Genomic DNA, 13,424 nt, shown 5'->3' on the forward strand with positions numbered 1-13,424 from the left:
ACGAAGTAGTGCTTTGCATCATGTCTTAGGATCAAAGTGGGGCTATAACGCGGGGGAGAGAAAAGGGGTTGTGGAGGACCTGGCCGCGTCGCTATGCTATTTATTCAAGCTTTGAGCACCTGCAGTTCCTCTTGCCTTTCTGCGACAACCAGAGTCAGTTCTTTCTTTTGTTTATTGGTTGACGATGACTGTCAAATCATTCCTCCTGCTGCTAGGCGCGGCTTCGGCCTTCGCCAACCAAATCCCGATCGGCGTTGGCTCGGTATGCCTGTCCTCCGCTACTCCTAATGACTGCTGCACCAGTGGTGCGCCCACTCCCACTGGTGAGGTGACAATTGATGACCGCATCTTCAAGTTCACTTGCGGATCGGCCTTGCAGTCTCTCAATCCCAAAACAGCCCAAAAAGTCAGCAATGCCCACGAGTGTGCATCACTCTGTGCAGACGACGTGTCCTGTGAAGCATCATCTTTCAAGGCACACGGCAAGCCACCCCGCGGAAACAACTGCTTTTTTGTCCTAGGAGACAACCTGGATCAGAGGTCCGATGAAGAGTGGATTACCTTTACGGAGGTATTTCCATCCTGTTTGGAGTCGGATGATCGTAACGCATGCTGCTCTAATCCAGACAAGCAAGAAGACGAGGTTGTTATTGATAATGCCCGTTGGAAATGGACTTGCAAGACTATCCTATCTTCACTGGATAGGAACAGCAGGCCGGCGGCCAATGCCCTCGAGTGTGCTTCGCTCTGCGCGTCAGAGGACTGCGAGGCAATTTCCTTCAGAACACTGGGTGATCACAAAGCCGGCAACTGCTTCTTCGTCTTTGGCAGCAATAAAGATCAGCAGCAGGCAACCAAGTTTATGTCAATCGTTAAAATCGAGGATATCGACCCCCCGACTCCCGAACCGCAGTGCGAAAAGTACGTGGAGGAGAAGGAACAGTGCCTTCAGGATAAGAAGGAGTGCGACAATAGCAAGGACACCTGCAAAAATGACCTAGAGCAAGCTAAGCACAACCTCGAAATATGTCAAACAAACCAGGTGGCTCCAGCGAAATTGGCGCAATGCGAAGCGGACAAGCTGACGGCCCAGAGTGCCGAAGAGGACTGCCGTCGTCACTCTGGTGAAATTGAAGAGAAGAAAAAAGAATGTCGTGCGGAGCAACATAAGTGTGAATCAGAGAAGGGCGACCTCAGCATCCAGAAGCAGCAGTGCGAGAACGACAAGAACAAGTTGGCCCTGGATCTCACCAATAAAAATGATGAGATCACCGCTCTCAACTCGCAGATCACATCGCTCAAAGGCAAGCTAGACGCGCTCCAGCAGTCGTATGATGCTCTCAATGTCAATTGCAACGGAGAAGGCCCTGATGGAAAATGCCGCACAAACCTTTTCGACGCCGGTAAGTAATAAAATTCAATGACTCCCGCGATATCGCATTTCACTACTCAACCGATACTGACCACTGAGTCACAGAGCCTCGCGACGATCAATGCATTATCGCCGCTGGAAACGAGAAATTCAAGATTCACTATGCTAAGCGTTTGTCTACCCTAGAACATCTCATAGTAGGGACATGCTAACTTCTGGAAAGTTGATGACCCCGGACCAGCAGACTTGGGTACTGGCAGGGCGAACTCTTTCAAAGACTGCGCTGAGAAGTGCGCCAACTACAAGGGCGCTAAGAAGTGTGTGCGATTCATGTGGAAAACAGACGGTAATGACAGAGCTTGTTACATGCGGTCGACCGGGCTTGGTACGGTCCCCACCAAGTCGTCGCTATTCAGTTCTGGGCAGCTTCTGGTTTGAACTAAACAACCACGAGATACTTCGGAGACGGGGATATTAAAGATGCAGAGGGGGAAATAATCACGGTCGACTTTCTAGTGTTAGGGAGAGCACCAGCAGACTAAATATTTTCCTCTTGAGTGACTGTTTTCAACTATTGTAACTAGGCCTTTCTCCCCGTGTTATATATTTGGCATATCACGTTGCACTGTTTAGACCTCTCCCAGATCTCTCATCTTTCATTCCCGAAGAATCTTCCATTAAATTCAACATCTCAGATTACTGTTAAGTGAGATACTCGAAGTGGGTATAAACAAATCATACAGGGCCACGAGATTTACCCTGACCTACTCGCACCACTAACGGGGTTACGACTTGAGACAAACAATTAGGGTCTATGGTCATGAAATCCAGATGAAATCGTCTATTGAGAGTAACTATATTTGCATGTTAAGGTCGACCGCTTCCCGTTGCTTGTGGTGATTCTTCTGTCTCGAAGTCCTTCACGAGCCGTGATTATAGGTCACCGACACCTCGGTTATCATATTGATATTTTCGCCCTTTGGAACGATAGGCTCTAGGATCGCTGTTTGACTTCCCGTGTCATGAACACTCGTGTGTCCAATATCCGTCTGCGTTTCGCCCTGGGAGTTGTCGAATATCTTGCGGCTGGGGGGCTGTTTTGGATACGCGATCATGTTATAACTGTCCGCTGATGTGCTGGGGAACATCCTCGTTAAGAGAGGCTTAAGCGTGGGAATAGATGCAGCGGTGATAGCGAGACCGTCTTCAACTGCTGCCCAGATTAATAAGGGAGCAAGTTCCCCTAAGCAAAAAAGTAAATTAGTTCCGACAGAAACGAAGAAGGTAACAATGGTGGCGTACATGTGAAGTCGGATTTGGCTGAGAGGGCCACAAGGTGGATGGTCTTGACTATGGATGCTGCGCCTGCACTTGAAGAAACAAGTCAGTCAGTATGTGGGATTGACGGTTAGGGGTTTGCAAGGGCTTCTGCCCAGGGACTTACAAGATTCCAAGACTCATTGCAACGGCCACACCAAGCTTTTCCTTCTTCTTCATTTGCAAATTCCACACAATCGCCCATGGTAGCAGGGCTAGGACGAAATCTTGTGCTCCAGAATAAGCTGAGGGAGTTTACGTGTTAGTCGTCAATCACAACCAAAGCAGATTTCTGCGAGCAGACTCACCACCAACAAAGAGAGAGAAATGCGTAAAGATATGCGACGGCCAACACTCCGATGGAATCATCGGATTCCACAGATGCCGAGGATCCTTGCATTGCAGGAAGACAAAGAGCGCAGCCAAGATGTTGACAATGTTCATTGTAACAATCACGAACCATAGGAGGATAACCATCCATCTGCGGACCACGATCCGAAGCAATGTGACAGCAAAGGACGTCTTGCCGAGGGTGCATGCAATGATTGCCAGAGATTCGCCAATGTTGCATAAGAGCGCCACCTGGATGAGGTTATCGGGGTTTTTCTGGACAATTTCGAGGTGTTGCCCTAATCCCAGGTTTGCAGCGACATGGGAGACAGCAGCGTATCCAATCAGACAACCCTACCAAGGGATTGAAGTCAGTAAGATCATCCAAGTCAGTCAGTCACGAAAAGGAGTCCCTACAATTGCCGCGATTGCAATGCCGTCATCCCAGCCAAACACTCTCCGCATGTATACTCGCACATACAAGCGCAGGAAAACGAAGGCCAAAGGAACCATCGACATCGTCCACATCACACCTTTCACCGTAGGAGCCTGGCTCTCCGGCGGGAGAGATGCATCCCCGCTAGACGACATTCTGAGCGTTCACCAATGCTGTGCAGACAGTCCGGGATATACCCGTCAGTTTAAAGATTCAACGTCCCCAGATGTGGACACACCACGGAATATTTCAAGCGCATGGGCATTGTCAACAGGGTGTCATATCTCGGAAACTAAAATGTCCCGAGAATATGAAATACGACAGGGGCGAAGCCTGAAAAAGTTAATTATTGTCACAGCAAGTGGAGCTCATACTTCCCAAGTGGATCTAGAAGCGATGCGATCGGTCAGCTTAGGCCCGGTATGAACAAGTATGCCATTGTGCACTGACTCGCTTACAATGGTAGGGGCGGCGGTGGATCTGTCACAATAACGAGAGGCTGTTACAGATCCATGGTATCTCTTCCGGGCGCTAGGGCAGAACCGCTCTAGAGCCAAGGTTATCATAGCCGTATTGGGAAAGTCGGGTCATCGAAGAGCCATTCATAACCATCAACAATCAATCACCGACTCCACATTCCGTCCACCCGCGCCAGAATACGAAAGCTAAAGCCCACTTGGATATAATTTCCATATCATTGGAGAATCATTGGCGCTTCTTCGCGTCTTTCACTTGTTTCCCGCAAAGAACCCCGCTCGTGTTGAAAAATGGACAAATCGCGTCCTGCCGTTATCTCAGCAGCCCTAGGGGTTAGGGGCTTCGAGGGGCATTGAAAAGCTGCAACTGCCGACTATGTTGCACTTCTCGAAATTCTAACTATTGGCAGTGAATCGGACTCGGAATCCCCTTGCTGCACTGCAAGTACTTCCGTGCGCGCACATAATACACGTCGGACATGATCTCTCTTCCTTCCAGCCTGTGGGCCCAGGCCTTGGCCACTCTGGGTCTGGTTGTTGTGACAAAGCTGATTTCAGATGTGTTCTTTTCGCGTTTGAGAACCATCCCTGGCCCGGCGTTGGCGAAGATCACTGATTTTTGGCGTGCGGCTCATGCATATGGCGGACGTATTGATCTCAAGAATGTTCAATTACACCGGAAATATGGCACAGCGGTACAGGTCGGGCCCAATTGCGTGAGCATATCAGACCCGAATCTAATTCGGACAATTTATTCCACTCGCAATCCATGGAAAAAGGTTGGATATATCGTCTCCTAGTCAATGCCGTCCTTTTAGATGTGAGAATAGGCCATGCTGACTAGTCGTAATCGTGTAAAGAGTGATATGTACCGCCCCAATGATGTACTGATTGAAGGCCATCGAATGTCGAATCTCTTCAACACGCAGGATGAAGATTGGCATAACCAGAACATTCGACCTATCCGGGGCCTGTGGACCATGACTAAGGTTCTGGAATACGAGCCTTTCATCGATGAAACAATAACGAAGTTTGTGGACAAGCTTGCGCTGAGATTCGTCGATGGTGATAACGCAGGAAAGGTTTGCCCGGCAGATGAATGGATTGGTTTCTGTGAGCTCTCAGATGCCCCCTAGCCTGCGCAGCTTGAAGCTAACATATCACATAGTCGCCTGGGATGTAACCGCCAATTACAGCTTTGGTCGGCACTATGGATTCATTGACCAAGAGAAGGATGTCGACAATCTGATCACAGACTCCACTGCTGGCCTGAGATACTTTGCACCAGTAAGAACCGCGATATCAATGATTCAGCGTAAGCAAGGAGGGTGACTGACACATCCCCCAGGTCTCTCAAATCTCCTGGATCGACAACTTCCTCGACAAGAACCCAATTAAGCGTATTGGGCCCAAGCCCACCTTGACAGGTGTCCTCTACGCCTTCAGAGTCGTCGCCGAGTATCAGGCCCAGCTTGCTGAGAAGGAAATCTCCGCCGGTACTGTCGATCACACGCTCGACAAATATGTGCAGCTGAAAGAAACGTACCCCGACCTCGTCGATGACAACCAAATTGTTAACTGGCTAATGCTGAGCATCCTCGCTGGAGGCGACACAAGCTCAGCCACCATGCGTGCTGCCGTTTATTACCTAGCTAAGTCACCTGCTGCGACGGCCAGACTTGTCACCGAACTCAAATCCGCCGGTATCTCTGCCCCCGCTCCCTGGAAGGAGATCCGCGACTTGCCGTACCTGGATGCCGTCATTCGTGAAGCCCTGCGCATCAACCCTGGTATTGCCATGATCTTCGAGCGTATCGTTCCAGAGGGTGGATTCACGCTTCCGGATGGACGATATCTCCCCGCGGGTACTAAGGTCGGGATCAACCCCTTTGTCACAAACCGTGATTTCGGAGTGTTCGGGGATGATGCGGATGACTTCAATCCGGATCGCTGGCTACAGGGCAAGGACGAAAGCCCGGAGAACTTTGAGGTTCGCCTGCGTCGGATGAAGGATACTGTCGACTTATCTTTCGGCGGCGGAGGCCGGGTTTGCATGGGCCGGTATCTCGCTACCTTGGAGATCAAAAAGCTGATCGCGTCGCTGTACAGCTCGTTCGATGTGAGTGGTTTATTGGCGTTTGTTGGATTCCAGCTTTTTGGTGCTAACTCGCGGTATAGATTCAACTGGTGGACCCCAAGCATGAATGGAACTACCAAAACGCATGGTTCGTGTATCAGTACGATATGCCCATGGCCATTCGGCGCCGATGAAAAGGGGTGTCCGAGGGCCAACTGGTAGGTGGAGATCAACAAACACCCGAAGCGGACTATAGGGAGATCTAATGAATACACGAAAGATCTGAGTTGCATGCAATATGGATTGAGTAGAAATAATTTGTCCATACCGCATAGGGTATCAAAGTCCAAGCCTAGAAAACGCCGCCAAACCATTAAGAATACCCAGGTCCTTGGAAGATTTCCATGCATCAAGTCATTATGTAGTAGCGGATCACTGATACTTCGCTCAAGCTTTCGAAATGTCCATCCGGAATTTCATTCAAGCACACCTCACCGTTCAATCGTTACTGGAAGGTATGCCGGTACGTGCGAAGTGGAATCATGCCTTGAGCCGCTCAACGGGAAAGCCGTTACCATCCTTAGTTGCGGCTTCATCCTCGTTTTTCTCAACTGGCTTTCCTTCATTACCTTCCTCGCCGGTAATTTCTCCCCAGCCAGAACTTCTTCGACTCATGCGACCAGCCACGGCATATGGACTGCTAATACCCCCGGCGATACTGGCACCAGTACTGTCATGTCGGCTGTGCGATTGGACAACGCTGCGAATGCTGGCCGTATCACCGCCGACGGTTTGCTTAGTGGTGTATAAGCCGCCCCGCTCCGCAGTAGTGGTGGCTAGCGGAATTGCTCCGGAGGCCGAGTAGACACTGATGCGTTCAGCACTAGCAAGGCCAACAATACTCGGTCGGCTCAGTACCCCCGGCGCATTGAATACTGAGGTATTGGATGCTTCAGTCGTATTTCCACTCAGAACACTCAGCGGCAAGCTCTCCCGACTCCCGCCGAAAACAGAAGACGGAGCCAACCCGCGTACAGACGCATTGGTATCTAGGGAGTTGCGGCGACGGCGCTTGGATGAGCTTGCCAAGGTGAGAAGAGAAGCGTTATCGGTCAAAGCATTGTTCGCGGTTGCAGCGCTGTACGTCATCGCATGACTTTGTGGTGCCAGGTGCGAGGGGACTGCAGTAGCGGGTGAGGTTGAAGGGAATTGGTGGGAAAATTGGACCTGCTGGTTTGAAGAACTCTGTGCCGAGCTGCCATGGTGGTGCCCATTGTGGCTGTTTTGTGCATTGTACAGTTGGGTTGAGGGTGCTGCCGAGTGCACAGTGGTCAGGGTAGTGGTCATCGATCGAATCGAAGGTGCGGGCGACGAGAAGGTGCTGCCCTCACCCCCTCCATGGCTGCTTAATCCTTCAGTGCCAGTTGCCAATGTCCCAGCCTTGGAATACGCTGCTTCGGATACTGCGGCGTCGCCGTTGGTTGAAATAGTTGGCGCAGCTGATTTTGCACTTGTCAGGGGAACCGGGTTCTCATAGCCCGAACAGAAAGATGGGTCGCTTCTGGAACGAGATGTTGTACCATAATGATCATCTGTGTATGAGTCGGTCGGTGTCTGAGTCCCTGTGTCACGGTTGATGATTCCAGAGAGCGGGTATGGGTTGTTTTCTTGGTCGGCCTTCTTGCCCTTATTGCCCGTGGAGCGCTTGTTGGTCCATCGATTTGTCGTAGAATCAGAGGAGCTCTTAAGGTTCGCCAGGCGTTTCACCCAGTTCGAGAATGGGCGGCGACGTGCATTCCGGTCTGTTTTGTATGAATCCCTTAGCAGGGGTTCGCGGTGGCCAACAGGCACAATCTGTACATATGTACTTACCATGCACCCTAGCAGGACCATCGGCAGTAGTCATTCTAGCTTGAAGAGGTAGCCTAGTCACTAACCACTCTTGCTTGCGAAATGTCAAAGGTAGGCAAGGGAGTAAGTAGAGCTCTGGGCATCAAGTCGCGCCGCGGCAGATGGGGCAGCGGGCGGGGAGACTGTTTATCCGCGCACGTCATGTGCCTGCCTTCGATATTGCCTCTCGACTTCTATTGTGTGACGTATTCTCAACATTTCGGTCGTTTTATTTTTCGCAAGTCATTGACTGGTACCTATTGGAAAGGTTCTACCAGCGACAATGACAGGTGATTATGATTGAAATGCGTATTTATAGTACTGTTTCCAGAATCCATTTTGGGATCTTTCTTGCATCTAGTGGCACAATGCCCCGGTGAATACAACTGCGTCAATGCCTCCTTCTCGGTCAATGATACAAGCGCTACCTTCTGAAGTGGTTGCAAAGATCAAATCATCTACATCCATTTTGCATCTGACTGGTGTCATTTTGGAGCTAGTCAAAAATTCTTTGGATGCCAATGCACATATCGTCTTCGTCACTGTCGATTTCAAGCGTGGTGGCTGTATAGTTGAAGATGATGGCGATGGAATCCCTCCGGCCGAGTTTGAAGTTACCGGAGGGCTGGGCAAACCTCACCGCATGTCTCCCAACCTTAAGATTATTTATGCTAGCTAACATATGCGATAGATACATCCAAATTCGAGCTGAGTGGCTTGTATGGCCATCGGGGCTTGTTCTTGGCTTCCCTGGCCTCGTTGTCTCTGCTCACTGTGACTTCTCGTCACATTCATCATGGATGCACAAACTCAATCATACTTCATCATTCGACACCTGTGGCTCGGCTAACCCCTGCACCGCCACACCAGGTGCTTCGCTTTGCCGGCCATGGCACATCTGTAACTGTCAATGACCTTTTTGGGAACATGCCAGTTCGAGTCAAGAGTCGAGCTCTCACTCTTCAGCGGCCGGACGAGCTAGAACGGGAGTGGGACCATCTCAGGAACTCTTTGGTGTCTCTCCTTTTAGCCAATCCTCAATTCTCAAAACTAGTCCTCCTCGATGTGGAACGAAATAAACGGATTTCTATTCGTCTTGGAACTACCTCTATGCCCGAAGCATGCATCCCTCATGCTCAGAAGGATTTTGATCTCAAACGTGTCGGATTAATTCTGACACAATCCGGGCTGATCACATCACCAAACTTCGATTCTTGGCATGCCATTTCAGCCTCGGTTTCTGACCTGATAGTTCGGGGAGCAATATCTCTCCAACCCAGCCCAAGTCGGAAGGTTCAGTTCATCTCTTTGGGGAAAGACCCCATCCTATCGCGCAACAGCACAAATGTGCTTTATGACGAAGTAAATCGGCTATTTGCTGAGTCTGATTTCAGTAATGTTGGAGCCATTTCCCACAGAAGCTCATCTTCGTTGAATCAGCTTGATGCCCCAAGTAACGCAAGCACTCGAAGCTGGGCAAAGCCCGTCAATAAGTGGCCAATGTTTTACATTCGCATTGACACAAACGCTGTTATACGGCTGGGCGATGATGCGTCTGTGCATCTTCCAGAGTCGGCCAAATCGGTTCAGCGTATAGTTGATGTGCTTGGGGCCATGGTTCATGAGTTTCTGAAGCAACACAATCTCCGCCCTCGTAACCGCAAACAGCAGACCATTTTATCACACCAAAACCAGAGTATCCGTTCCAAAGTCTCTCGAGCAGCTGGCAGTTCTCGTGGTTCTCGTGGCCCTCTACAACAAGGTCGGTCGATTTCTAGCACCGAAGAGGCGTTCAGCGGTCGTCTAAAAATCCCCTCCTTTCCAAGAGCACAGTCTCTAAACTCTGGTCAAAGCTTCAACAACTGGTCCAGGGTAAAAGCCGCTAAGGATCCCAAAGGACGTTCTCCAACCCATCAAACATCTCGGCTTTCTCATGCGGCTCCTAATCTAATACAGGGTGAGAGCTCCTTGCCGATCCTCCCTAATCATAAGTCAAACCATCCAAATGATGGCCAGGAGTGCAGAATTATTCCAAACCACCCGAATAAAAGAGTCTCCGGTGAGGACAGGAACAGGACAGAGGATCTACCTGGAGACTCGCCATCAGACAAGATGATCAGCTGGATCGATCCACACACCAAGATGGCCTATATGATTAATTCTCGAACGGGCCAAACGATGAACGCCCAGAAGTCATTAGCTACCCATCGTTCTTCCACCGATTGCGCCAATGCCTCGTCCAAGCATCCAGTGCAAACATTTTGGATAGAAAATCTCTTAGGTAAATGGGACAATCCTTCCTTCAGCCGAACAGAAATGCCAATACCAAATCTAGGCGCAGAGTCCGTCGGTCAGCAGAATGGAATTACTTCTTCGCACGACTGCTTCAAAGGCATTGGATCGCTTGATACAGCGCAAGTTGCCAAATATCGAGGCAAGCTTCAACGCCGTGCGGTCGAGACTGCCGAAGTGATAGCCCAGGTGGACAACAAGTTCATCTTGGCTAAGGTCCACACGACCCCCGTCATTCCCAATTTGGAGGAGACATCAAACGATGTTCTACTCTTAATCGATCAGCACGCGGCCGATGAGCGATGCCGAATTGAACAGTTGTTCAAGGAGATGTTTCTCTCTGCTGAGCTGGGTGAGAATTTGGAGTCGAGTTGTCGAGTGCGGACTGTCCAAGTCGGCTCTCTAGCATTCGAAGTTTCGTCAACAGAGGGTGACCTCTTCCAAAAATATACGGGTCTCTTCTCAGCCTGGGGTATTGAGTATGTGACACAAGGCGAAACCAAATCTACTGTCTCGATCACCGTCCATACTGTCCCTGTCCTAATAGCCGAACGCTGTCGGCTCGAGCCTCGCGTGTTGATTGACTTGATGAGGCGTGAGATTTGGTCAAGCGAGGAAGATTGTAGGAAGCCGTTCCAGTCGAAGAAGGCATTTGAAACGGAATATGCCGACCAGGATATCGAACTATCAGACAGCGATGACGTGGTACACAAAGGAACCTCAACATCATCCGCCTCGCGCTCATGGGTTCAACATATGAATGGATGCCCTCAAGGCATCGTGGACCTTCTAAATTCCCGGGCCTGTCGCACTGCTATCATGTTCAATGACTCGTTGAACATCGAAGAGTGCCAGGCCTTGGTCTCCAGGCTGGCCGATTGTGCCTTCCCGTTTCAATGCGCCCACGGCCGCCCTTCAATGATTCCTATACTTGATTTACGAACGCTCTCCGAGACTGCTGTTTCATTGCCGCTCGACTTGGATACCGGTGCATCTGCTTATAATGATAATGACAGCATGAATTTCGTGGAGGCGTTTAGAACACGTTATGTAACATAGTTGGTTAGTCTAAGGCTCTTGTATAGGGAATTAGGGATTTCGGTAATGCAAAATATGTTGAAACGAAATGACGATGTGTACAGTGGGTGATCTATCAATCAAGAGTTGTCAAACTTGCACCCAAGTCCCGAATCATGTCTTTGATGGTCTATAATTCAGGCATCAACCCCACAAAAACCCCACAAAACCAGGCATTTAACCTTTTGCGGCTCTGCTCCTTCGCGCCATCAAGTCAACAAACACCCTGCGCGTCAAAAAAATTTGCCCACCATAAGAGACGACAGTTCATCCAACCTGTAGGCCATTTTTTCGTCCAACCGGTGGCCTACCCAAATCACATGACTGATAGCCTATCTTATCTCTACCGGTTAGATCAACTTCTGTAATTTGTTTTTGAAACCTCACCAATACCTTACTAATACCAACTTTCTACCAATTATCTCTCGTTAATGTCACGATTGGCACTTGCGGAACTTGTACCTTCCCGTTCAAGGGAACTCGTTTGCACTCGTTTGCGCAAACAGCCGTACCTTCCTCCTAGAGCAAGCGAGGATAGGGCTTGGCCCCAAGGGGTATAAAGACCCCACTGTTCCTTTACGTTTGTTTCTTTACTTTTTCTTCTTCATACTTGATATTCGTTTAGCAATGCACTTCTTCTGTTAGAAAGAACCTGGCACGTAACAGTTAATACCTCTTATCAACCACCCTACATAACTAACCACTTCATAATTTATTAATTGCAACTTTTCTAAACGTGCTAGTATATCATTTAAGTCATCTAAATACTAGATAGCCTGGATGACTTGTAGCTCCCTCTATTAAGGCAAGTATAAGTTGAATGAGGAAGGGATAAGATATTATAAAGATATTATAAAGAGATTATGAAGATATTATTATTATTATACTTCATATGGTTAATAAGGACAATATACTATAAGACATTATGAAGACATTATGAAGACGTTATTATTATACTTCACATAGTTAATAAGGACAATATACTAACTATAAGACATTATGAAGAGATTATGAAGACGTTATAATTTAAGAATACGGTATTTATTATGCGTAATCTCAAGACCATTAAGTAATCACTGATAAGCAAGTTCGTCCAACCGGTGGATATCTCACGTGATTTAAGTGGGCCACCGGTCCGGTTGGACGAAAAAATGGTCCACAGGTTGGATTAACTGCCCCCTGCCACCGAAACGATACGATGTCAGCATTACCAACATCCTCTCATTCTTGTCGGCACCGTTTCAAGCGGCCATCCAACGTGAGCACTTCTAGACCGACTCAAATTCCTGACGGTCCTTCACTATCTAATCCCTCTCAGATCCTCGTAGCAGAACCACAAATCATCTGCAATCTACTTCGCTTACCTCCCGAACTAATCGTTGATATCCTCAACAAATGTGAACATCTAGATCGAATGTGCCTTGCGTTGACATGCAAGCGCCTGCTACACGTTTCATCACTTGTCCGAATTCGCATACCTTCAGTACCCAAGCACAGATTCCTTCCACCATCAACCTGTGTTGATATATTCACCCTCCTCAGGCGAATAGCACCTCGTGACAACTCCGGTCGACCTGAAGTAAATATTGGCCTTTGCTGCGACTGCCTAAGGTATCGCACACGGCGAATACAGTACTGGGATGGCTACGAAGACAAGTACTTGGAAATGGGGGTCGAACCTGAAAGGTGGGATAATGCGGTCAGCCATTGGCATTCTAAGTATTATTTTCAATGTCCGGAGTGCTGGTGTCGAGAGACATTTAGGCTCTCGTGAGCATCTGAATGTCTTGAAGTGGTTTGTCGGCTGAATATACGGTGAAGGGCTTCTCTGGTATTCAAAATCGAGGTCCTCTGAGCATGTCCCTTACAAGTACTCCGTACATGTACTGAAGAAAATTCAGCATAGCGGCCACGTCGGCATTGTACGAGGCAGAGAGAGGTACAGTTACAGTCTACAGTTACAATGGTCCATAAGAAAACGGTTGAATTAAAGCGCATGTTGCATTTCAGTTTTTCAGGCAGCTTTTAGGAGTTGCTCCTGTACAGAAGCCGTGAGGCCGAAATATTGTCTAGAGGGTATCCGATTAGGAAAACGCCCAGTTGACAGATAAGAAACCCATTTTTTCAGTCCCATCCTTGTTTCCCCCGTCCCCAGCC

General features: G+C 48.9%; 5 protein-coding genes across 5 annotated transcripts; 3 read left to right on the forward strand and 2 right to left on the reverse strand.

The window, feature by feature from the left end:
• Positions 1-184: 184 nt before the first annotated feature.
• N7518_007463 (uncharacterized protein) lies at positions 185-1,810 on the forward strand (the record flags this gene model as incomplete). Its single annotated transcript, XM_057188390.1, has 3 exons — positions 185-1,403; positions 1,478-1,543; positions 1,614-1,810. 3 exons carry the CDS (start codon positions 185-187, stop codon positions 1,808-1,810), a joined length of 1,482 nt encoding a protein of 493 aa, XP_057040093.1.
• A 482-nt stretch (positions 1,811-2,292) lies between these two features.
• On the reverse strand, positions 2,293-3,610 carry N7518_007464 (uncharacterized protein; the record flags this gene model as incomplete). Its single annotated transcript, XM_057188391.1, has 5 exons — positions 2,293-2,615; positions 2,675-2,742; positions 2,817-2,934; positions 2,998-3,373; positions 3,437-3,610. 5 exons carry the CDS (start codon positions 3,608-3,610, stop codon positions 2,293-2,295), a joined length of 1,059 nt encoding a protein of 352 aa, XP_057040094.1.
• An 800-nt stretch (positions 3,611-4,410) lies between these two features.
• On the forward strand, positions 4,411-6,202 carry N7518_007465 (cytochrome P450; the record flags this gene model as incomplete). Its single annotated transcript, XM_057188392.1, has 5 exons — positions 4,411-4,647; positions 4,762-5,044; positions 5,100-5,218; positions 5,280-6,050; positions 6,110-6,202. 5 exons carry the CDS (start codon positions 4,411-4,413, stop codon positions 6,200-6,202), a joined length of 1,503 nt encoding a protein of 500 aa, XP_057040095.1.
• A 346-nt stretch (positions 6,203-6,548) lies between these two features.
• Positions 6,549-7,914, reverse strand: N7518_007466 (uncharacterized protein; the record flags this gene model as incomplete). The annotated part of the gene is made up of 2 exons (XM_057188393.1): positions 6,549-7,810; positions 7,881-7,914. The coding sequence occupies 2 exons, from the start codon at positions 7,912-7,914 to the stop codon at positions 6,549-6,551; spliced, it is 1,296 nt and encodes a 431-aa protein (XP_057040096.1).
• Positions 7,915-8,292: 378 nt separating this feature from the next.
• On the forward strand, positions 8,293-11,249 carry N7518_007467 (putative DNA mismatch repair protein (Mlh3); the record flags this gene model as incomplete). Its single annotated transcript, XM_057188394.1, has 2 exons — positions 8,293-8,539; positions 8,590-11,249. The coding sequence occupies 2 exons, from the start codon at positions 8,293-8,295 to the stop codon at positions 11,247-11,249; spliced, it is 2,907 nt and encodes a 968-aa protein (XP_057040097.1).
• Positions 11,250-13,424: the final 2,175 nt, after the last annotated feature.

The sequence above is a fragment of the Penicillium psychrosexuale genome (assembly GCF_028828465.1).
Source record: "Penicillium psychrosexuale strain IBT 29551 chromosome Unknown utg000004l, whole genome shotgun sequence".
NCBI lineage: Eukaryota > Fungi > Ascomycota > Eurotiomycetes > Eurotiales > Aspergillaceae > Penicillium > Penicillium psychrosexuale.